The sequence below is a fragment of the Hirsutella rhossiliensis genome, assembly GCF_020360975.1.
Source record: "Hirsutella rhossiliensis strain HR02 chromosome Unknown scaffold00022, whole genome shotgun sequence".
Lineage (NCBI taxonomy): Eukaryota > Fungi > Ascomycota > Sordariomycetes > Hypocreales > Ophiocordycipitaceae > Hirsutella > Hirsutella rhossiliensis.
The window spans coordinates 765,062-788,925 of NW_025408688.1; the positions used below are offsets into that span (position 1 = coordinate 765,062).

At 53.9% G+C, this 23,864-nt stretch overlaps 6 protein-coding genes across 6 annotated transcripts; 3 read left to right on the forward strand and 3 right to left on the reverse strand.

Moving 5' to 3' along the window:
- Positions 1–610: 610 nt before the first annotated feature.
- HRG_11803 (uncharacterized protein) lies at positions 611–1,186 on the forward strand (the record flags this gene model as incomplete). Its single annotated transcript, XM_044870273.1, has 1 exon — positions 611–1,186. One exon carries the CDS (start codon positions 611–613, stop codon positions 1,184–1,186), a length of 576 nt encoding a protein of 191 aa, XP_044714768.1.
- Positions 1,187–1,546: 360 nt separating this feature from the next.
- HRG_11804 (PIF1-like helicase domain-containing protein) lies at positions 1,547–5,430 on the reverse strand (the record flags this gene model as incomplete). The annotated part of the gene is made up of 4 exons (XM_044870274.1): positions 1,547–1,595; positions 1,725–3,650; positions 3,704–3,822; positions 3,874–5,430. The coding sequence occupies 4 exons, from the start codon at positions 5,428–5,430 to the stop codon at positions 1,547–1,549; spliced, it is 3,651 nt and encodes a 1,216-aa protein (XP_044714769.1).
- Positions 5,431–6,918: 1,488 nt separating this feature from the next.
- HRG_11805 (DDE superfamily endonuclease domain-containing protein) lies at positions 6,919–7,421 on the forward strand (the record flags this gene model as incomplete). The annotated part of the gene is made up of 4 exons (XM_044870275.1): positions 6,919–6,951; positions 7,006–7,022; positions 7,099–7,345; positions 7,395–7,421. The coding sequence occupies 4 exons, from the start codon at positions 6,919–6,921 to the stop codon at positions 7,419–7,421; spliced, it is 324 nt and encodes a 107-aa protein (XP_044714770.1).
- A 7,411-nt stretch (positions 7,422–14,832) lies between these two features.
- On the reverse strand, positions 14,833–15,123 carry HRG_11806 (reverse transcriptase (RNA-dependent DNA polymerase) domain-containing protein; the record flags this gene model as incomplete). Its single annotated transcript, XM_044870276.1, has 1 exon — positions 14,833–15,123. One exon carries the CDS (start codon positions 15,121–15,123, stop codon positions 14,833–14,835), a length of 291 nt encoding a protein of 96 aa, XP_044714771.1.
- A 2,710-nt stretch (positions 15,124–17,833) lies between these two features.
- HRG_11807 (integrase core domain-containing protein) lies at positions 17,834–20,046 on the forward strand (the record flags this gene model as incomplete). Its single annotated transcript, XM_044870277.1, has 6 exons — positions 17,834–18,013; positions 18,073–18,372; positions 18,414–19,022; positions 19,101–19,804; positions 19,893–19,946; positions 20,028–20,046. The coding sequence occupies 6 exons, from the start codon at positions 17,834–17,836 to the stop codon at positions 20,044–20,046; spliced, it is 1,866 nt and encodes a 621-aa protein (XP_044714772.1).
- Positions 20,047–21,510: 1,464 nt separating this feature from the next.
- HRG_11808 (carboxylesterase family domain-containing protein) lies at positions 21,511–23,347 on the reverse strand (the record flags this gene model as incomplete). Its single annotated transcript, XM_044870278.1, has 7 exons — positions 21,511–21,557; positions 21,608–21,845; positions 21,913–22,110; positions 22,162–22,643; positions 22,704–22,953; positions 23,135–23,218; positions 23,294–23,347. The coding sequence occupies 7 exons, from the start codon at positions 23,345–23,347 to the stop codon at positions 21,511–21,513; spliced, it is 1,353 nt and encodes a 450-aa protein (XP_044714773.1).
- Between the last annotated feature and the right edge of the window lie 517 nt (positions 23,348–23,864).

The window sequence follows — 23,864 nt, forward strand, 5'->3', positions numbered from 1 at the left end:
GGTGCGCAAATACAAGCTCGAAAGACGGTCATGGTGTCGCTTGCGGAAGCGGCTCACCCAGTTGACACCAAGCTCTGTCCCTGCGATTTCCTCGGCGATATTCTTCAACATCTGAGGGGGTAGGCGGGATACCACGGTCGGTCAGCTTATTGACGTGCCCAATAAGAATCTCCTCCTGCGCGCTGGTGAGTTTCTGTCGCGAGTAAGAGTTCGCGTCGTGATTTGAGGCTGTTTTGCCTTTGAAGCGGCGCCACAGCGTGGATTTGTCGATATTGTATCTCCTCGCGGTCTCTGCATATTTAGGGCGATCTTGGGATTGCAGTTCTATAATTGCCTCTGCAATACGAGGGTTGTGATCCATATCGCGTCAATTTGAAGAAGACGCGTCAGGTGTTGAAAATTGTTGCATGACCTAGTGCGTTGCATGACGCAGTGGGGTACGTTAGTGTGGCTGCTTGGACGCCGTTTTACCCCGCCACAACACGATAGGCTTAGGGCGGGGTAAGGACGTAATGGAGCCTTTTCAGGAGCCATCATCTTGAAGGTCGAAGGAGTCCGAACCGTTGCGAATTATGCAGTAAAGGGTAACAATTTGTCAAGAATCGACCCAATGCCTCCGATTGATTACTCAAAGTGGGACAACATCGACACCGATTCGGAGCCAGAGACATCGCCCCAGCAAGCGCCAGCGGCAAAACCACCCGCCGCCCACGCATGCCTCGCCGCCGATGGGTACGTCAGGTTTGAGGAAACGCACAGCAAGTCGGGGCATGTCGAAGCTGTCATTGTCCGATGCGAGGCCGAGAAACGCAAGTTTCCCCTCTGGTCTGCCACTACAATCCCTGCGAATCATGATATGTTTTCGCAGTCGGTGCCCTCCGTCCCAGCGCTCATCGAGGTCCCGCTGGTCCTCTATCGGACGGGGACTCAGTCCGTCAACGAGGCAGACCTCGACAACCAGATTGCTACGTACCTCAATATTGATGCCGACTCCGGGTTTGCACCTCAGAATGGCAGTCACAAGTTGGCACCGTCGTGGTCGCGCGCAAGGACAGGAGGCCATTTTATCCGCAGCATCTTGAAGGAGTGTGGATGTTCTGCGACCACATCTTGGACCTGTTCGGGGAAGGAGACGGGCCGCCGAGATGGCTTTACAGCCGCCAGGCGTTCGAGAAATGGTGGGTAAATTATTGTGAGGAGCAAAAGCGCTTACGTCCTGGGAAGGGAGGGGAGCGAGATCCAGACGATTGGCGTGCGGCCCGGTCACCTTATCAGGTGTGACTCTTGTACGCACGAAAAGGCGACATGAACGATCGGATTGACCACTGTCACTGCTTTTCTGAACCGCCACCCTCATATGCCCGTCTCGTTTGCGCCGCCAAGTTTGTGATTTTGCGCATTCCATCAAGCATGGCTCGATCTAGCGTATTGTCAATAAAATCCTGGTATCTCACGGGACTGAGGAGTTTGATGCCATGGAGCGTAGTACACCTGGACAGTTGAACATAGAGGCTCGTGAAATCGCATTTGGAGGGTTCACCATTGGTCACACGATTTCCACGCAGCTCCAAGAGTACCTCCACGAACGTTTTACCCTGGGATTTATCGTCAGTGAGGACGAACGCTGGCGCAACGGGTAATCCACGTCGCGTGCATCTTGCCGACAAGAATTTGAAGTGAGAGTTAGTCGAATCGAGCGTATGCGACATGGGTCGGATGAGTACCGTCCCCACCGGGAGGACGGTATCGCCAAGGCCTTCGTCTCCTCGGACTGCAGAAGAATGCCGAGCGGTGGCCCGAAGTGGATGGTCACGTCATCTGCCAAGCAGTATCCCGGGTGATTGGGATCGATTATTACATCCACGGCAGTAAAGTCGGCCCCATTCACAACCTTCAGGCCAATGTAGATGTTCTTGTTCACAACCACGGGCATGCCCTGGGCGTAGAATAAGACGCCGGGGACTTTGCAGGCAGAGTCGTCGCCTTGTCCGATGGTTCGCGCCACGATGTCTGGAGAAAGCGCGCCGCTACGCCAGGTGTGAGTCGAGACAAAGATACGGATATGCCGCTGGTTGAAGCGCGCCCAGCCAACGACAGCTTCCATGTTGAGGGCCCACCGGGTGCGGTTCAGCGGCGTTATAGCACGCAAACCATCGTGGAAGGTGATTTGCGAGCGTCCTACAATGTTGGCATTGAGCAAGATCAGATCTTCATGGGTCTGGCGCCCGTTACGAACTCGATCCAGGAGTGCACGGAGTTGGGGATCGTTGCGTGCGCGGACTTGGTCTTCGAGGAGCACCACGGTTTTGAACAGATGCCACAATCTGCAGCCGCTGTGGTGAGAGATGGTCGCTTGTCGCAGGGGGGTCTCTGTTCGGTCCGGCGGTGTGATGATTAGTAGGCTTGTTTCCCGCACGGGGGCGAACTGGTAGAAGTCTCCCATCAGTAGAACGACGGGCATCCCGCCAAATGGTTCGTCCGGGCAGTCACGGAGTGCCTGCAGGTGACGACTGACGTTGTGCAGAGTGGCTCCTCCAAGCATACTGACCTCGTCAATCACGAGTACCAGCTTCTGTTTCCAGATCCACTTCTTCGCCTCCGAGAAGGGGGGAGGCGGTTTGTTTGGATCGCGATGGGAATCTAACCCACAGGCCGAGTGGATCGTCGTGCCGCCAATCTGGGCCGCCGAACTGCCCGATGTGCCGGTTATCTGCAGAAGATGCGGCTGGTTCCTCGCCGCGAACACGTCCTTCAGGGCATCGATAATCCTCGACTTTCCCGTGCCACCCGGCCCGCCGGTGTATTGAAGATGCTGACCCGCTGAGTCCGGATTGGCAGTATACTTGTCCAGAAACAGGCAAACGAGTTGAAGGGCCATGGTCTGTAGATAGTTCAGTGTAAAGCTGGCTGCGGTGGTGTGTCCCATCTCCGCGAAGCTAGTTGCCGGACTGACGTCGACAAGCATCCGAGGGCCTTGTTCATTGAGGTCGCTGCCCGGGAGCGCAGCAGCGGACTCCGTATCGCCGTAGCGAGCTAGGGTATCGTCGACGTCGGCGCCATCCGCGGAAAGCATGGTCCCCTGAGAACCACTCTCAATGTCGTCAAGCATCCGAAGATGCATTAGCTGTTGGGCCTTGGCCGCTGCTTGGACATCGTCTCGAGATATTGGAAATTGGCACAAGGCATCACCTTGATCATGGGGTATATTCCGGTACGAATCCTCCTGACGTTGCACCAAAGGTTGCTCATCTTCCGCCGGGTTCTCTTCGCACAGATCGCGTATTAGGCCTCCAAGGACGGGTGAGTCTTTCGTGGCGTCCGTTTGCTGCACGGCATTTCGCAAAATCTGGAGTAGAGCTCTGTAGGCCTGACGATGAGCCATCGCTGGAGGCTCCTCCTCGTAGCGGCCATCGTCAAGCGGGTACTCGACGTCAATTGTGTCGTCACCTTCCGATCGACTGGCCCAGAGCTTCGCGTCCTTGCGCGCGTCTTCGGCAGATTTTCTCAAAAGACCAATGTTGGAGACATGGAAACGGAGGCGGGGACAAAGCCCCGATCGATGCGTCGTCCATATGTCGGTTATGTCGCCTTGGCTCTCAGAAATAAAGTTCTCCCAAGGGACGAATAACGCCAAGTGTAGGACCGAATTTCTGCACGGGCTATCAGATAGAGCCAAAACGGTGCCGGGGGGTTTAGAGCGTACCGCTTAATATAGACTGGGTGATCGTCCTCATGGTCGTCGCTGATGTATCCTTGGAAGATCGGGGTGGCGTACTGGTCGGGCCGTCGAAGCTTTTGGATCCAGTCGTCACAGTCGGAATCCTGGCCATCGAGAAAATGTGAGTCGTCTTCACTCCGACCTTTTCGACGCACCAAATGAATCATTGACATGTAGTCATACAGGCATAAGTCTCGTAGAACATGGCCCCGGTACGCGTACGCGTCTAGGTATAGAAGGGTTCGCCCTCCTTGCCTCAGACGGATTGTCTCCGCGGGCTGTTCAGCGTCCGTCAGCTCGCCGGCCTGATGGCGGAGATGTGCCCATAGCCGAAAGATTGCCCAATAGAGCGCCGTCATGTTCAGGAAAGACCAATGCGGCACGTTGGTAAAGTCGGTATCATATCCAAGGAGGTGGTAACAGACCTCTACGGCCGAGAGTTGTCGCTCGGAGAAGATCCGATTTGCCGTTCTCATCAGGAATTGACGGCTTTCGTTCAACACTGCCTGCTGCCTGTTGTCGGGCAGGGCGGGATCTGGTGCGCGAGACGTCGGACGACCGGCTTCGCGGAGTTGGCGGGCAACCTCGGCGGCGAGAGCAATGCGCTTCCACATCGGCGTATCCAGTTTGGTGGCGTAGTTCGTGATGTAGTACACCATGGCCAGGCCCTTGGTTTTGGTCAAGATCATCGAGACGTCGTGATTGTGGCGAAGGCCGACCGCCAATGACTTGTTATACCGGTTGACGAGTGGGTGATTGCGCCGGATCTGAAGCAGACCGTCCTCTGTGAACCCTGTCTCCTCGACGATCTTCCACGGTGCCTTGAAGCGGCAGGCTGTCCGTCTCTGTGGATCTGCACCCTGTTCGACGATACCCTTCAGAGAATACTTGAGGCAGGTGTACGTGTGGGAGTGCACTTGGCAACAGTACGCGATGAAGTTGGATTCGTCTTCGAAGGCCGCAGTGAGAGCCGAGGAGCTGGTCATGACCTCCTCCACGGGATCGATGGGCTTCCTCTGTTGTCGCACGGCTTTTCCGGCATCTTCGTCTAAACACTCGTGAAAGACAGAGTCTACATACCGGATCACTTGGGCACGGTATGCTTCTTCCGCGGGATTGGCCATATCGTCCATCAGGTTCGGTAACCGCATGTTGCCCTCCAGCCAGAGGAGTCCATGTAAGTGGAGGCTGCCTCGCTCATTCGTCTCCACCGTCGCGTAGTAGTGGCTAATCTTCCCAAAGATCGATTCCCGGCCTGTATTCACGTATTTGTCAAAGAATAGGGATATTTCTCGGTGGAAGAAGATGCCCGAGCTGACCGGATCCATGGTGCTGAGGGCGATTCTGTCGTACTTTTCACGGAGATCGGCCAAAAGCTCCTTTGCAGAGTCATAATCGTGCAGCCTATGAATGGCAAGCTTCATCTTTATCGGATTATTAATGTCGTTGGGACTGATGGTAATCCAAACTGCAGGCATACCGGCCCAAATGTTAACAGCTTGGATCTTCCTCCGCATAAGCAAACGGGATTCGTTCGAGAGCGGCTGTGCGTGGCCAAAAATCGACAGCTCGCGAAGCAAGACCGATATGTCAGGGTCCGACGTGGTCCTTGTCTCCCGCATCTCCGCCTCGGCTCTCTTCAGTCGGTCCTCGTTCAAGTTCGCATACGCTTGCTCGAGCCTGTGGAAGGAATCTTTAGCGACACGGACCATGCTGATGCGGCGGTTGGAGGAGCGAAGGAGGGTGTTGAATACTAAGAAACAAAAGACAGGATGGGTGGCGAATCGGCCACCATGCCGTTGCAATACGTATCTGGTCCAGTACTGAAGAGAGTGATTCGGACGACTGTCGGCAGCGTCGCTTTGTCGGCTACGACTCGAGTCGCCCTTCGATTTCGGGCCGCCCCTTCCCCACGGAAAAAGCTTTGGAAATGTTCGAGGGAAGAAATCTTCGTGCAGGTTGTCTGCAAAATCCGCACCACGCTCCACTCGGACGAACGGCTGGTCTCCCGTAGTCTGGACCTGCATAACGCACGGCACAGATGTGCCATGTCGGTCCGGATTGGTGTTGACGATGTCGGCCAAAAACGACAGTTTATCGGTCTCCGCGAAGGCAGCCGGTCCATCGAGAGGAAACATGCCGGATGTAGACGTCTCACAGACGGTGTCAACTTCCAGGCCGACGGCAGCCGAGTCGGGGACAGGAGTCGCCGGGTCACCAGGGGAGGGTTGAGTCTGCTCAGTCGACAGAGCAAAGTCCTCATCGCAACACTCAGCGACGAAAGGAGGATCGATCGAGTTCACAAGATCGTCGATACTTCTGAAGCTGCTTTCCTCCAAGCCTCGATCAGTGTCCGGGACTATGTGGTCCGTTTGTGTCTTCTCAATGGTCGACGGTTCCTCTCTTCGCAGGGCTCCTAATACATGCCCCACCCCCCTTTCGGTAACACCCACCTTTCGGTAGCGCATTAGGAAATATCCCCACCAAAACCCATCAATTTCACTTACACCGATTCCAGCCAGCTTTGAAGATATTCACAAGCCGTCACTTGGAGTAGATAGAGGATTGATTGAATTCTACTTTTCGATGGTTGAATGTTTGTACAGGGTCTGTGGCCTGTGCGTACCTTGCACGCGAAATTACCATCCAACCCCTAATCTCCTTCCGCCTCCTGACGATGATTCTTCTCGTTATTCCTCCACCACATGACCAAAATGACCTTAAAGCGGCCTCGGGTATTTATACGGAGGATATTATGGCTAATGCGATAATTGATGTCACAAAAACGGCTTGTCGCAGTACCGCGCCGCCCAAAGTATGACATACCTCAGCAGTCTATTTCCGACAGACTCAAAGGCCAGGTAGCCCTGGCTGATCAGATCCAGCCTCGTCAACTCTTGAGTAAGTCTCAGGAAGCTCGCTTGGTTTCTTGGATCCTCCGCCAAGAGTCTCTCGGCTATGCTCCCTCCCACAGTCAGATCCGCGCATGTGTGGAGGCTCTTATGAAGCAACTGAACAACGAGCGGACAGTGGGGCGCAACTGGGTCTCTAAATTCATCAATCGCCATCCGGACATCAAGAACAAGCGTGGGAGACGTCAGGAAGCTAACCGATTTAATGCTTTTACGCCTCGTGCGGTTCACTGGTTCTTCGATATCAGGAAAAGGAGTATGGATGGATTAAACCAGAAAATACCGTGAATGTTGACGAAGGCGGTATTATGTCTGGCTTTGGTGAGTATTTGGCTTGTCTTTCATTACTTTTACTAACCAGACTCTTTTTGCCAGGTTTGGATAGTCTTGTGGTTGGGAGTGCAGACCCAAAACGGAAGGCCCTTCTGAAAGGGCCACAGTCCCGCAACTGGACCTCATTTATTGAAGCTATCACCGCGGACGGCCGTGTCCTTACCCTGGCATTATCTTTAAGGGCAAAGAACTTCAGAAACAGTGGTTCTTGACGGAATTCGGCAAAATAGCCGACTGGCATTACATAACGTCGCCCAACGGATGGACGGACAACCATATCGCTATTGAGTGGCTTGAGAGGGTCTATTTGCCCCAGACGCGACCAGCCGATGCCTCAGATGCTAGACTGATCATATTAGATGGACATGGAAGTCATGCAACGGTGCGTTTCTTTATCCACCTCTGTAGGAATTACCGTTAACCGGGACCAGGATGCATGGATGGCCACATGCTTTTGAACAACGTTTATTGCTGTTACCTTCCTGCCCACTGCTCTCATGGCCTCCAGCCGTTAGATAACGGTGTATTCAATGCCTCCAAGGCAGCTTACCGGAAAGAACTTCAGAAATTGACCTGTTTGACCGATTCTGCGCCTGTTCATAAGGTCAATTTTATACGGGCATATGCTAAAGCGCGCGAGGTTGGAATGACGGCAAAGAATATATTGTCCGGCTGGAGGGTCACTGGGAATTGGCCGATCTCACGATCCAAGGCATTGCGGCATCCAGAAATTCACGCGGACATTGTAGAGACGTCTCCAAAGTCCGCGCCATTTTTGGGTTCTGATGATACGCCAAGAAACAGCCGCCAGATTCGCGATTTCGGAAAGAACAAGACTCCTGGCACCCGGAGACGATACGCCGTGATAGCTAGAGGCTTTGAAGCCCAAGAACAGACGCTTGCCGAGCACAGCAACAGAATCGCGAAGCTAGAGGAAGAAGTGGCCCGGCTGCAGAGAGGCAAGAAGAGGAGAGCAATTCCGAACCCGAACAGACGGTTCATGACTCTCAGTGAAGCTTTGGTGGCTGAGGAAGCCATTCCCCAAATTAAAAGCCAAGAGATAGCCGTTGTGCTGAATTCTGACACAGAGGAGGAGGCGGTCTCAGAGGTGGAGACAGCTTCAGTGATCGAAGTCAAGGTGGCACCCGAAGCCCTTCCAGTCACCACCAGATCGGGGCGAATGGGAAAAAAGCGCCGGTACATATAAGAGCGTCCATTTCTCTACGGAATGATATAATTTTTGTGTTTATAATGTTAAGTTCTGATCATATTTCATGTAAGTTCAAATGGTAGACTTTTGGTGGAGAATTTTTCAATTGCGCTACCGAAAGGTGGGTGTTACCGAAAGGGGGGTGGGGCATGGGGTAGTGCAAGTAGTGCGTGTGAACACCCCAAACGGCCCCTTCTGTGCGTGTGACGCCACTGGACCAAACTGCCAGTGCACTCGGCCAGGGCGCACTGAACTGGCAGTGCAAGCCCACATGGTCAAATCAAACTGGCAGTGCAGACCAGATGGCCAAACCAAACTGTCCGTCCGTTCGTCAGCGACAAACTGCACTGCACTGCGAACTGCAGTTTACACTATCAGTGCGATATATAAAATACAGGCTTGGCGCACACGATTGAAGTCAAGACGTTATTTCCGCCTTAGGCCGCCCATGTGCCCATGAATCCCTCATTGCTTCAAATGCATCACGTTCTACCAAGCCGATGCTGACTTTCGTCCTCGAGACCTGAATCTTAGGCTTCAAAGCTGACGCGTTCGATGGTGTCGTGGCTGCCGTCCATGTATTGACACTTGAAATGCACTCGTAAGAAGCTGGTCTCCATTTCGTTGGTTGGGAACTTACCTCTGTCGGAAGTATCAGTGCGCTATTATCCCAAGACCTGAGGCATTCCAGAAGATTGAGTGTTTCGACGTTGATAGAACCTCGCTGATCGGTCACTGATAACTTAGCCTTAGAAAGAGTCGCTCCGTTTCCGCCGACATCGGCGCGATTGACAGAATGTCTATAGCCATCAAGGATAGGCGGGAAATCGTCGCCGCTGCGCTGGATCCAGCCACCATTTGAGCGGATCCGATACCATGATTACAGGTTCGCGACAGTACACATCATACTCGTCATCATCCATGCTGAAAATCGTAGCCTTCTGCTCTTCATCCATATTTTGTATCCGTTTGGCCGTTTTGCATCTGGTCTTTGTTCAGGAATTGGTCTGGTAATGCAGCACTGCGAGGCCGGTTTGTATTCATCTCTCCACAACTGCCCAACGCGAGCCTTCGCTCTTTCAATCCACTCTTGCCTGTCTTCCCAGGTCTTTTCCATGTATGTCCACTTGAGAGAAGGATTCAAGACTGTCGCGGCCGAATAGACAGGTGAATCTTCTGTGAGCTCGTAGTAGTCGGCTAATTTTGCCCATGCTGTCTCCATCATCGTGGCTAGGTGAGGTATATCGCTCGTATTTCTGGCTGCTTCGATATGGTGCAAAAGGTAGTCCATGGTAGGTAGGACATCGGAAATGGACTTTTTCCAGCTTTCGTTGGCAATAGTAGCGTCGTGAAAGGGCTCGAGGAATTTATGGATCTCAGCCAAAACAATCCAATCGCACGGTTGCAAGGCATCTTCTTGCAGCGCAGGCTCCTCGGAGCAGAACACAGTAATGGCTTGACGAATTTTTGGTCTGAGAACCAATTCGACCATGTTGTACCACGAGTTCCAACGGGTGTCGTTATCCCGCCGAAGCCGCAGACCATCACTGAGACCTGTGAACTTTGGAGCCGTTGAGGAGTCCATGTGATGAAGACAACGATGTTATGTACTTTCCTATCGCCCCTCGTGTCCGCCACTGTTCGATCTCATCTTCGGATGGGCCGTGATAGGACTCGATCGTGCGCGGACGCTTACCTATGAGGAATTCCATCACCGCCAGATTGATGATGTGGCCGAAACAGCGAAGTCGATGCTGGAGGGTCGTAGAAAACGTCGAACTCACGTTCCAGGTCGTCGCTGACTTTGTCGATCATTGTGTTCATATTGGATGCGTTATCCATCATGAAGTAACCAATCTTGGAGGATATTCCATACTCGCACAAACTCCATGATGGCTTCCGCCATATTCTCACCACTGTGCTGTCCTTGAAGTTCTTTGATCCTGACCACCAAGGACAGCAGACCATGATCCTCGGTGACGAACTGAACCGTGAATCCTATCACGCCCAAATGATTCGGCGATGTCCAGTTGTCTGGAACAATGTGTATCGACGAGAGAGCATTTTGTAGTGCACGTCTGACAAACTCCCGTTTGCCATCGTAGCCTCTTTGCAAATCGCTTCTAATGGTATCCCCAGATGTCGGAAGAAGATCATTCGCAGCCGGACAAATGTATTGTATCAAGTCGCGAAAAGCTGGCTGCTCAACATGAGTGAATGGCAGACTGCAGGCTACAACGTAGCGGAAACCTGGGCCTCATCGGCCGAAAATGCGGTGATGTCACCAAGTCGAGTTTGCGTCACTTCTCGCCTGTTTTCTTGTCTTCCGGGAAGCATGATTCGCTGCTCCTTGCGCAAGTGGTTGACAATGGCGGATGAACCGCCAGAGTAATTGTACTTTTTGGCTCTTTCTTATTCCAGCAGGGTTGACAGTGCCACCATTTCGTCCCGTTTGCGTCGGTCCAAGCTGCCGCATAATTTTCCCTTCCTCTCTTCGGCAAAATTGCCAAACGGGCGAAATATGCTGGCGGCAACTGTTCAGTGGGGACAAAGTGGACGGTGTTGGCGATGATGAGGCGGCAGTGTCACTTGCGCAGTCGGCCGCATCCGCCTGAGTGAAGTTGTCCATGATGTCGCGAACTTGGAGGCGATCAGATACTGAAGAAACGTCTTGGGCGTGTCGAAGTCGGCAATCTTGGTACGGGAACGACCGCAACTACGGAACAGGAGTCATTGCCGTAGAAATTGGGACACTGCAAAGCGCGACGAGGCCCTGATAAAATAGTCTGGCGCGTCACGGCGCGATTCATACGCATGCAAGCGTGAATTCGGTTCAGTAAAGCGCTCAAGAGACTGCAGCTCTTTGTTCCGGCTCGCTATTGGTCAAGTTGGTCAGATTAAGGCCAAAATCGGGCGTCCCAGAATGAGCTTGACGTCCAATCACATCCCTCAAGGTTGGATGATTGGAAGCCGGTGGCTTGCTTCATCAAGACTAGTCGAGCGGTAAAGTTCAGTGATCGTGAAGCGGTCTGGCGATTGGAGAGCGCAATAAATATTGCACATCTGATCTGCTTTTACCCTGTCGCGTCTGTTTCGTGTTTGTCGGCGGGGGGCAAGGTGAACTGAGGAAAGGCTTCAACGTCAAGTTCTGCCTAGCAGAGAGTATGGGAAGTGTGACCAGATGCTACCCTAAAGACATGAGATGAAAGCTACGCAGAGGCTCGTTCTGCCCTGGCAACACTTTGATATCTCGTAAGAGCTAGATGGTTTGTAAAATTGAGCAAGAACGCATCCCGCCGTTTAATCAGCGATTGACTCGTTGTAAGTAGGCCAGGAATTACGTTAATGGTCAAACGTCCAAGTTTAGCTCTATCACACAAGTCACACTCGTCACACTGATGGTGACACTGATAGTGCGCGACGCTCGCACTGAACTATGGGGCAGTTTGACGGGAGCCGCACTGAACCAGCAGTGTGGCGGGGGAAGCCTCACTGAACCAGCAGTGTGGAGGGGGAGGCCTCACTGGACCAGCAGTGCGTTGCCAAACGGTTACACTGCACTGGCAGTGTGCTGACTAAGCAGTGCAAACTGCAGGGGAGCCAATAGGCGCACGGTACCCGCGAATCTAATATTTCGCGGGCACCGTGACAATGACTAAGCAGATGTCGCAGGGGAACGCGAGCCCGGTGACCGCGCGTGTTATTGACGGTCGACAACGCGCCTCAGCAAAAGCACCCGTCCGCTTAAACATGCTGTAGCGACCGTTAAAATGGGTCCGCCTTCTCTCGGGCCGACTGCACCGTTTGCCGAAGACTGTCTTCCACCGGAACTTGACTACGACTCTCGCGATGACCTCCTCATTTCGATCAACGCTTGGGCTGCGACGCGGGGCTATGCCTTCACAACGGAAAGTCCACCAGAGCCAAGGGTGGCAGACAGACAGTGACCTTCGCGTGCGACCGGTCTTGTCGACCCCAAATCCGTCGATAGAACGTCAGCGAAAGACAACAACCCGAGGGACGGGCTGTGAGTTTTCGATTTTGGCCAAAGAATCAGCCGACAGGCAATCTTGGGCTGTGCGACACCGCCCAGACAAACGATTTTCCTGCATAATCACGCGCCCAGTCGCCACCCTTCTGCTCATCCTGCTCATCGTAGGTTGACGGAGAAAGATATTGAAAAGTTATCGCGCCTTTCTAATGCCGGCATTGTCCCAAAAGATATTCGGACCTATATACGACAGAACTGCGATTCTCTTGCCACACAACAAGACATTTACAATGGAATTGCAGCTACCAAGAGAGATGTATGCGAAGGGCAAAGTTCAATTCACGCTTTGGCCAGTCAGCTCGACCAGGAGGGGTTTTGGAGTCGGATCCAATTCGGCCAAGACGGCCGAGTGACCGCAGTTCTGTTCGCTCATCCAGAGTCCTTGACGTATCTCCAGGCATACCCAGATGTCATGTTGCTAGATTGCACGTACAAGACGAACAAACACGGCATGCCGCTCCTCGACATGATAGGAGTAGATGCTTGTCAGCGATCATTTTGCATAGCATTTGCATTCCTTGGTGGGGAGACCGAAGCTGACTTCGTGTGGGCGTTGGATCGCCTGAGGTCACTGTACGAACACCATAGCGCCCGCTTACCCTCTGTCGTCCTAACAGACCGCTGCATCGCCTGTATGAACGCCGTTGCCATTTCCTTTCCCACTTCTTGCTCACTACTCTGTCTGTGGCATGCCAACAAGGCCGTCCTCCGCTATTGCCGGCCAGCCTTCGTCCGCCAGGACCAACCGGAGTCCACAAACGCAGAGACAATTGATACGTCAGAGAGCAACGGCTGGTCTGAGTTCTACCAATTCTGGCACTCGATCATGGCTGCACCAAACGAAGAAGCATTCAAGGACCGAGCTACGCAATTCGAGAAGAAGTACCTACCCAACCACCTCAAACAAGTTGGATACATCAAAACTTTCTGGCTTGAAGGGTATAAGGAAAAGCTTGTTAAGGCTTGGGTTGATCAACATGCTCATTTTGGAAATACAGTCACGTCGCGCGTGGAGGGCATACATGCATTGTTGAAGGCCCATCTCAAAAAGTCCACGCTAAATCTTTTCGAGGCTTGGAGGGCGATGAAGCACGCGTTACTCAATCAACTGTCAGACTTGAGATCGAATCAAGCCCGACAGCAGATTCGGGTCCCAATTGAGCTCTCTGGGCCCTTATACGCTTCAGTGCGCGGTTGGGTCTCCCATGAAGCGCTGAGAAAGGTGGAGGAGCAGCGGAAGATGCTTGGTAGGAGAGATCCTCCCCCACCGCCAACTTGCACGGGGGCTTTCACCAAGTCCCACGGGCTGCCTTGCCTTCACACTCTAAAATCTTTGCAAGAGCAAGGACAAGTACTCTTACTTGAGCACTTCCATACGCACTGGCACCTGCAGCGGGATGGAACTCCCGGCCGCTGCTAGAGCCGCGCCAGCGAATCGAGTCGACCTTAGCAAGTTCGGCTATTCCCAAGCAGAGCACTCGGAGAGAACCCAGTGCATTTGAGAGTATCGAGGAGGCTCGTAAAGCGCCACCCACATGCAGCAGGTGCCATACGGTTGGTCATAGGATGACCGCGAAAGCCTGCCCGCTGCGCTTTGGAGAGCTGCTTCAAGAGACTACGTCGTCGATGCATTCACGATCGGTGTCACCATCGGAGATCGTACCGTCATCCCAGTACGTGCAAGCCGCTTTGGACGCACAGGAGCCAGAGCTTGCAACTGAGCCGCCAACTGATGCGTCCCTGGCGACGGATTTGGGAGTGTCGCAGGAACCCTTACAATTCTGCCCACTACAGCTCCAGACCATCCTCCTGCCCAGTCGGGTCAGTCCTTTCACGCCGAAATAGGTTCAGTTGCCACGACCTTTCCCGGTGACCAAGATTCCGGCCCGTACCGGGTCCGCCCCGCGATGCCACTGAGCTGCTGGTATCGCCACCACCTATCTCACCTGACTTGCCAGCCCCACCGCCGCCGAAATATGATTCACCAGAAGCTATACACAAAAGTTATACCGCTGCAAGAAGCGCATGGTATGCAGCGCAGCCGGCCGGCAGCATCAAGACAAACCAACAATACCGCAAGGCAATGAGGCTTCCAGCTAGGTATGACAAGCAAAGCTATGAATGGTGTATGGACTACAAACAAATGTCCAGGCATTGCGCCACTACAACGGGGTTGAGAGCATGGACGAAAGAAGAAATGATGGCATACCTTGACTGGAGCCATGCAGAAGATCAGCGTGTTGAAGCCCAGATCATGAAGGAGATGGGAGACAATCCGTTAGCCAACACACGGAGGGCGTGGCCGACATTTGGCGACAGGTAGAAAAGGACAGCCGAGAGCAGGAAACGCTGTATTCTGCACATGTTGAGGCAGATGATTGTATTTTCGTCGAGCCGTAGTTGGCTCTACTGATATTAGCAGCTCTTTAGTTCTAGTAGACAGTAGACTCACACATACGACGAGCACAGTGCCGACAGACTACCCGCATCATGGCTTTACGCAGACAACGGACTGTGATTAGTCATTTTCGCGGTGCCCGCGAAATATTAGATTCGCGGGTACCGTGAGCCTATTGGCTCCCAAACTGCAGTGTGCACTAATAGTGCGCTAAACGGTCTGCACTATTAGGAGCGCTGCTAGGTCTTCAGCGGCGGCTATGGCGAAAATTGTTCTGTAGCTTTCTGGCCTGACCACTGAGGCGAAGGTTTCGCTATAGTCGATGCCTTCCTGTTGCTCGTAGCCCTTTGCAACGAATCTGGCCTTATGGCGGACGATTTGGCCGTCGGTCCCTCTTTTCAGCCTATAAACCCACTTCACTCGTAGGGCCTTCCTGCCTGGCGGGAGGTCAGTGAGCTCCCAGGTCTTGTTGACCTGCAGGGACTGGATTTCGTCCGCCATAGCGGCGTGCCAGTTCTTGGCGCTATCTGACTGCTAATTTTCTCTGCGCCCCCCCCGGTTGCCCTTTTCCCGTCCCAACAGCCCCTTTTGTATCCCTCCAAGCTTCTCCCAAGTTGATATCCCGCTTTCAGGTATAGTATACATTCTATCAGAAAGAGGGCACTTCTTGCCACTTACTGAAGGCCACGTAAGTCATCTACGTCAGCAACACCAGCTCCATCTCCCCGATCAAATAGCTCTTCTAGCTATTAGATAGATAGTTCAGTCTCTCGAGATCCCCGAGCCAGTAATAGTTATGCCGGACTCCTCAAAAGGTCCCCGTTCGAATAGGAGATCCTCCGGACCCCTCAGTGGTCTAGGAAGAAGAAAGAACAGTCTGCAGACTTCCCTTCTTACCTGGTTTCAAGCTGTATTACCTGTCACGGGCTGTGCCCGGCTGGTGGACCCGGTTGTACCGGGTCCGGTGGGTCGTGCTCCGGTGGCAACACCGGCCCCGCTCCGCGGACCCAGAAGCTGCGAGAACATTCCGAGAAGGGCAATATAGCTCGCACTCGAGGCTACGCCTCGAGTTCAGCTTCTTTCCTCCTTAGCTCTAGATAGACAACACCTAGGCACCTGCTTGTTGAATAAACTCCGGGCCAGCCTTTCACATATCTAGAGCTCCTTCTAAATACCGCAAGCTGCAGACTGCTCGTCAGGATGGACCAGCAGAGTGAGCCCAAGTCTCCAGCAGCAATGGATTGACCAACGCATTCAAGAAGCGGTCAATGCGACTCTCAGCCCTCTACAGGACCAACTTTCCTTGCTGATGGAGCAACTCGGGCGAGCGCAGCCGCAGAGCGCCGACTTGCAATCGCCGCCAGTGGCACGAGGATTGGGCGAGCACGCCTGGCTTGGGCACGCCCTCCCAAAACCTGCGGTACTGGAATGCGGAAACCGTTGCCCAACCCACCCAAGTATGACGGCTCACGGAAGAGCTACTCCGCCTGGGCCAGGCAGATGCGAGACAAGCTGGACCTTGATGCACACTACTACAGTGGAAGTCGCGAACTTTGGTACCTCATCAACTCATGTTTGGACGAGCGACCACAGCAAGTGGTCGCTACCTTTTACGCCGCGGGAGGCCCTGGGGGTAGCTACGACCCCCAAGAGTTCATGCGATACCTCGACCGAACCTACCAGGACAGCAACATCCAATCCCGCGCTGCTGCCACGCTGAGAACTATGCGGCAGCGCGAAGACCAACCTCTCGCGTCCTTCCTTCCCGATTCGAACAGGCATTGGCTGAAGCCGGGGAGCAGACTGGCCGGACAGTGCAAAGATCGTATTTCTAGAGAACGCAATAAATGCACGCCTCCAAGAGAGTTTGGTCACAGCCGTCCTACCCGACGACTACCAGGGATGGCTTGCGAGAGTTCAGGAAATTGCGGGCAGATTGGAGAGACTGAAACCCGGTAGGCAGCCGACGTCGACTGAGCGGACGCCTCAACAGCTACCAAGGCAACGACCCAAGGAGGAACCGGAGGACCCCGACGGAGATGTTAAGATGACGGACATCAACCGTATTGGCCACGAGTCGAAGGGTCGTCGACATGTCGATAAGAAGCCGAAGGATGAGCGCCGCTGCTATCGCTGTGGTCGGACGGATCATCTTATCGTGGACTGCCCAGCCCAGGTGGTCTTTCCTGGCGAAGGAAGCAACAGCGACCTAAAGCTGCGCGCATGAAGAAGCCCGATGCCGCAGATGATTCGGAATCAACCGCAGCATCCAGTGAGGACGAGTCGGCGGGAAAAGACTAGCCCCGGGCGAAAGCGGGCGCCGGGGCCTGCAAAGGCAGACATCCGGGACTGGGAAGCGTTCAAGCCACGAATGAATAGTCGGACTGTATTAGTCAACGCGCGGGTAAACCGAGGCTATCGAATACGCGCCCTTGTCGACTGTGGATGTGACTGCTATGCCGTGATCGACGAAGCCCTTGTTCGGAAGCTGCGGATACCCTTCGTCGACTCGAAACCACGAGAAATTGGGGGATTCTCAGAGTCAGCGAAGAGTGTCATATCCCCAGGGTCGTGGCTGTTGTGGTCGAGACAGCTGGATTTGACGAACGTGTCTTTGCATACGTGATCCCAAGCCTGGGCCAGGACATGTTCCTCGGCCGGCCTTGGATGGAGAGAAATCACGTCGTGTACGATGCTGCCAAGCAGCGAATGTACCATGGGAGGGCAGGTGTGACGATACGCCTCATTGGGCAGGAAGAGCCCGCCATGATACGCGCGATTCGAAGCGCAAGACTCGTGTCGGCAGCCGTATTCACGGCGGAGTGTCGACGCGCAAAGAGACGCAAGAAGTGCAACGCGATCTCGATTCATGCAATCAGTTTGTCGGATATAGAGAGGGCGCTTCAGCCGAAGCCGCCAGTCGATCCGAGCGAGAAGGTCCCGGCAGAAGTGCTGAAAGAATTCCGCGACCTATTCTCACCAGAAGAGGCAATGAAGCTGCCGCCACATCGACCGGGTGTGGATCATGAAGTCAACCTGCAGCCTGACAAGAACGGCAACAAGCCACCCCTACCGTGGGGCCCACTCTACAACATGTCACGAGAAGAGCTGTTGGTCGGGAAAGACCGCATTTCGCACGAGGTTTGGGCTCTACGAGTGGCTCGTGTGCCCTTTCGGCCTGAGCGGCGCCCCGGCATCATTCCAACGATACATGAACAGTGTGTTGCGCGAATGGCTGGACGACTTTGTCACCGCGTACCTGGATGATGTACTGATCTACTCGAGCGGTTCGAAGGCGGATCATGAGGCTAAGGTGCGACGAGTTCTCCAAGCACTCGCCGACGCTGGGCTGCACCTAGACCCAGCGAAGTGCGAGTTTTCGGTACAAGAGGTCAAGTACCTTGGGTTCATCGTCAACGCAGGAAAGGAATCGCCTGCGACCCCGAAAAGCAGCGCGCCATCCGCGAATGGGAGGCCCTGACCACGGTGAAGGGTGTCAGAAGCTTTCTGGGCTTCGCCAACTATTACCGGATCTTCATCCCCGACTATGCCAAGATCACGCAGTCTCTGGATGCCCTGCTTAAGAAAGGAACTGCCTTTCGTTGGGGACGAGCGGAGAACGAGGCGTTTCAGGAGCTGAAGCGACGATTTTGCGAGTCACCGGTGCTCAAGCAGTGGGACCCGAGCCTCCTGACCTTTTGGAGACGGATTGCTCAGGCTACGCATTGGGAGGCGTCCTGTCGCAGGAAGGCCCAGATGGACGTCGACACGCATGCGCCTTCTTCTCGAAGCGACTTTCGCCAGCGGAGTACAACTATCCCATTCACGACAAGGAGATGCTTGCCATCATGAGATGTCTCGACAACTGGAACGCCGAACTTAGGAGCTGCGGCCCATTTACAATCCTTACCGATCACCGCAACCTGGAGTATTTCATGACACGCCAGAAGCTCACGGAACGGCAGAGCCGTTGGGCAGCCGAATTGTCCCAGTTCGACTTCAAGCTCGAGTATCGACCGGGAAGCGAGGCTGTCGTGCCTGATGCGTTGTCCCGCCGTGAACAAGACAAGCCACAGGGCATTGACGACGAGCGGGAACAAGGAAGAATGATACAGTTGATACCGGATAGTGCCATTCCATCATCGACAAGAGCATGTATCAACGCGATGAGTTCTGACTGTTCAGAGGCATCCACCCTGCCGAAGATGAAGGTCTTCGAGGTAGCGGACCTGCAGCAACTCTGGGACGAAACGGTGGCGAAGGACTCGATATTCCGGGCAGCCTATAAGGCAGTCCGCGATCGCGAGCGTGCCTTCCCGCCCTCGCTGGGCCTGAAGATCCAGATTTCAGAATGTGCGATCGACGCAGGCAAAAGGCTGACATTCAGAGACCGTATTTGGGTGCCGGGTGGATCCGGAGAGGAGGGTAACCAGGAGGAAGCTGAGAAAGACCAGTTGAGAACCCGCATTGTGCAGCAGTCGCATGACTCTGTTGCGACCGGTCATCCCGGCAGGGAAGGTACGCTGGCTATTGTGGCTCGGCGATTCTACTGGCCTGGGCAGTCCCAGCTGGTTCGCCGGTACGTAGCCAATTGCGACACCTGCGGCAGAGCACACATCTGGCGCCAGTCGAAAAGGGGATTTCTCAAGCCTCTGCCGATTCCAGATCGACCCCGAAGCCATTTGTCCATGGACTTCATCACAGATCTGCCGCCTACTGGACCGAGCAAGGCAAGGTACCTGTGGGTGATTGTGGACAGACTGACAAAGGCTGTGACCCTCGAGGTGATGGACAACATGGAAGCTGAGCCGTGTGCAAACCGTTTTCTCCAGTGTCATTACCGATTTCACGGAATGCCACGGTCCATCGTCAGCGACCGCGGGAGCAACTGGCTAAGTAGGTTCTGGAAGAGGTTCTGCCGTCTTGCAGGTGTCACGCAGAAATTGAGCACGGCCTATCATCCTCAGACGGACGGAGGGCCAGAGAGAATGAACCAGGAGATCGAGGCCTACCTGAGAGCCTACGTGTCGTACGTGCAGGACGACTGGGGAGAACTGCTCCCTGCCGCGCAGCTGGCACTCAACAATCGTGAATCCGCAGCGACCAAGATCAGCCCCTTTTTCGCTGAGCATGGTTACCACGTCGATCCCATCAGCGTCGAGGAATCGGAAGAGCCACCGAGGCATAGAGAGGAAAGCAGAGCTGATAGCCTACTCAGTCGCCTGCAGGAGGTCAATGAGTACATGCAAGCAGTGATGGCCTCCTCACAGCAACAACAAGAAGAGGCTGCCAACGCAAAGCGACAGCCTGCGGAGCGATTTGAAGTTGGTGACAAGGTGTGGCTCTCGATGGCAAACTACAGATCGCCACGACCGTGCAAGAAGCTCGACTGGCTGCATCACAAGTACACAGTCACGAAGGTAATTAGTTCGCACGTTGTTGAGCTCGATGTTCGTGGCTCAATTTACCCGCGATTTCATGTTGACCTTTTGCGGCGGGCGCATCAAGATCCGGCTCCTGGCCAAAAGGTAGATGACGCACAGCCACCACCGGTACAAGATGAGTCCGGCACGGATCTGTGGGATGTCGACGAGCGCGGACGAGGGGAATTCAGGCAAGCACTAGTGCGATGGACGGGCTACGCAGAGCCGACTTGGGAGCCAGTTGAGTGGTTGCAAGGAACAATTGCGATGAAGGCATTCGAGGACAAGTACGGGCCAATCAAGACCAATGATGGCCCTAGGGAGAGGTACGAGACGCTGGCAGGAACGCAAGAACCCCGCAGACGCCGACCTGGTCGGAGGGGACAAGGGGTAATGTCACGGGCTGTGCCCGGCTGGTGGACCCGGTTGTACCGGGTCCGGTGGGTCGTGCTCCGGTGGCAACACCGGCCGGCCCGCGGACCCAGAAGCTGCGAGAACATTCCGAGAAGGGCAATATAAGCTCGCACTCGAGGCTACGCCTCGAGTTCAGCTTCTTTTCCTCCTTAGCTCTAGATAGACAACACCTAGGCACCTGCTTGTTGAATAAACTCCGGGCCAGCCTTTCACATTACCTAGAGAGACCTAGAGACCTCAACTCGTTCGGACCTTCTTCTCGACAACGCGAGTAAATTATTTCATTATTACCCAGTGGCTCCACCCTTCGGGGGGGGCAACTAAGTGCGCAGTTTGGCCTCAAAAAGCTGAGACAGCATCGCGAGGTACATTGTCCGGGAATTTGCAAGCAAAGATACTTAGTACTTACTCTCTCTCGAGAAACTTTAAGGCTACATGCTTTAAGGTACTCGTGCCCGCCCCCAGTTTAAGGGGATTCGCTTTGGCTCATTTCACTGCGGGCACGAGTATAAGCTATATTGTCTCGCGAAGGAGAGAGTAAAAGTGGGCATAAAAGTGGATAAAGGGACTTTTCGAAGGTCGAGTATCATATGATCTGATAGTCTGTGATGTGCATATATTGATTGGTTTCTTCGGTTGCCCTGTATCCGTCTAGCCCTCCCCTTTTATATCACTCTGTGCCTTCCCTATGTTCATATCCCGTGTTCAGGTGTACTATACATTCTATCAGGAAGAGGGCACTCCTTGCCTCTCACTGAAGGCCGCGTAAGCCATCTACGTCAGCACATTCAGCTCGATCTCCCCGATCAATAGCTTTCCAAGCTATTAGGCCGATAGTTCAATCTCTTGAGGTCCCCGAGCCAGTAAAAGATATACCGGACTCCTTGGAGGATCCCGTTCGAATAGGAGATCATCCGGACCCCTCAGTGGACCGCAAACCTCACTCCTTACAGGCTTACCTGGTTTCGAGCCGTATTACCTAGAGAGACTTAGAGGCCTCACTTTGTTCCAACGAGATCACTGCAATGAATCGTTTCTGGGCCTTAATAAATTACGTCCCAAAGACGGTCATGGCGTTCTCAATCATCCAGTTGATCCCTTCGGCCCGCCAGTCATCCATCTCAACGAATGCGCCGTCCAAATCCCACACAATGTTCCTCCCACGCCTCCACCAGCCGTTCGGTCGTACTTTGGCCATGTCTCGTTCTTTGGCAGCCCAATGTCTTCCTTGCCGTTCGGATCTAGTTCATTGATAAAGTTGATCCACGCGGTAGACATATTCGTTGACAGTGCTGTTGCCTTGGCCGTGTACACTGCGTCATTTCCGCCAAAAGGATTCGCTGGGCTGTACCCCTCGCCGTTCCAGTTATGAAAGACAAATGCAACCTAAATAGCAGTTCAGCGTTAAGATGCCGTACAAAAAGGGGTAGCTCTGTGGGTTTTGATAACTTGCCTCCTGAAAATGAGCGGAGCCGAATGGTGCCGGTGCCCCGTTGACAAGCACGTTGAAGCGGTAAGCATAGCTCGGCACTCCATGCTCGAACCAGGCGAAATTGGCCCGCCTTCTAGAGAAATGAAATGTCATGTCCCCGACAATAGCTGCCATGCGCCTATATTGCGACCCCAGATTCGGGCTGCCCGCATCACCTGGCTGGATAATATGAGACCACGTCTTGAGCGAAGGAATGCCGATAGACTGCACGTTCGGGTACAAGTACATCAGCTCTTTCAGCAGCTGGTCGACGTTCTCTGCCGTGTTGTTCGATATGAGCTGCGCCCTAAGGGCTTCTCGCACGTCTTCATCCGAGTTTGTCGAATCGGTCACGAAACCACCACCCTCATCAGTGGTGACACCGACCAGCAGTGGAACCTTGACGAAGTTGCCCTTGCGTAGCTGGTTTGTGGGATAGTCGTGCAGGAAGTCATGGTCCAGAACGGGGACCCATGGTCCGACTTGCGAGACGTTCAGAGCTCGGTTGACCTCCTCGAAGGGGGCCTTTCGAAGACAATCCAACGACTCGGGAGTGCCAACATGGCTCGCGCAGGATGTGTTTCGGATGAGTTGGTCGTAGGTGGCTTGCTGCAGCTCTGTGTCGTTCAAGCCTCCGTTGTACGGTCTCCTCTTGATGACGGCACCAAACCCGGATTGGCCGACAGCTCCGCGGAATAGCTTGTCGTCTCGTCCTGCAACAGGTCAGCCAGTTGCTCATCAAGAGTATCCCCGAGTTTTGCAAATCTCCTTACCGTTGTAGGCAAGTACTTGTGCCGAGACGCTTTCTGCACCCGCACTTTCACCAAATATGGTCACCTTGTCCGGCGAGCCGCCAAAGGCCTCGATGTTTTCATGGACCCATTGTAGAGCCAAACGCTGGTCTTTGAAGCCGATATTCGTAACTCCCGACTCCATTGCTTCTCTACCAGATAGGAATCCAAAGGCCGAAAGACGATAGTTCAAGCTGACGCCGATAATGGGACGTCCAATCTTGACACTGTGCTCGACAATGAAGGACAAGTTGTATCTCTTGTCTGCCGATCCGCCCATAAAAGGCCGCCCCGTGTAGCCAAACAGCCACTGGCAGAGAGGATGTGTCCCGGACTCCCGCTGCGCGGACGACATTGAGGTACAGACAGTCCTCGGAAACTTCATATCCTGGCTCATCCCATCCGTAGCCAACGCAGTGGGCTGGGTATTTCGTGGCATTGTGGACGCCATCCCACGACGTGCGAAGACCAGTTGCAACCGCAAATCGGTCAGGAACCTTGTGTAGGCATAGGACATGTCAGTTGAGTGTTGGGGTTCCGCAAGCCGGAACTGTGACTTTGTTTGTTCGTACCTGTGCGTAGGGCATTCCCAGGAAGAAGTCTTGGTGATACCCAGGGCTGTACATTCCAGAATACGTTCCATTTTTCACCGTAACCTCTGGAGCACGAGTGGAAGGAATTGTGGCAAGTCCTCTCGAAGCGATCGAGCAAACCGCCACGACGCATTGCGCCAGAAATCCAGAATGGCGACTCATCTTGGCTCAAATGTTGCTCGAACGAATGAGGTCCAGCATACTTGCTTGGCATCAAGGACTTGCATATGTTTTTATAAACTTGACCTTGTCATGCACTAAGTTATGCAAAGCCCAATACCAACCTCACCACGCCTCTGGACCTCTCCGGAAGGCGGCGCATACCGTGACTTGCGGCAAACTGTACAGCTTGTGCATCATTCAACGGAACCGAATTCGCATTCCCGCCATTCGATGTATGACCCCTTTTTTGCAACTTGGTCGTCTAAAAGTATGCAAGTGGACTGGCCGAATATCGGAATCCTCCTGGCAAGCCTATCGATAACTCTGACTGGATGCATTTCCGGAACTTTGCTTTGATCGGGAAAATACCTGAAAGTCTCGTCCGTTG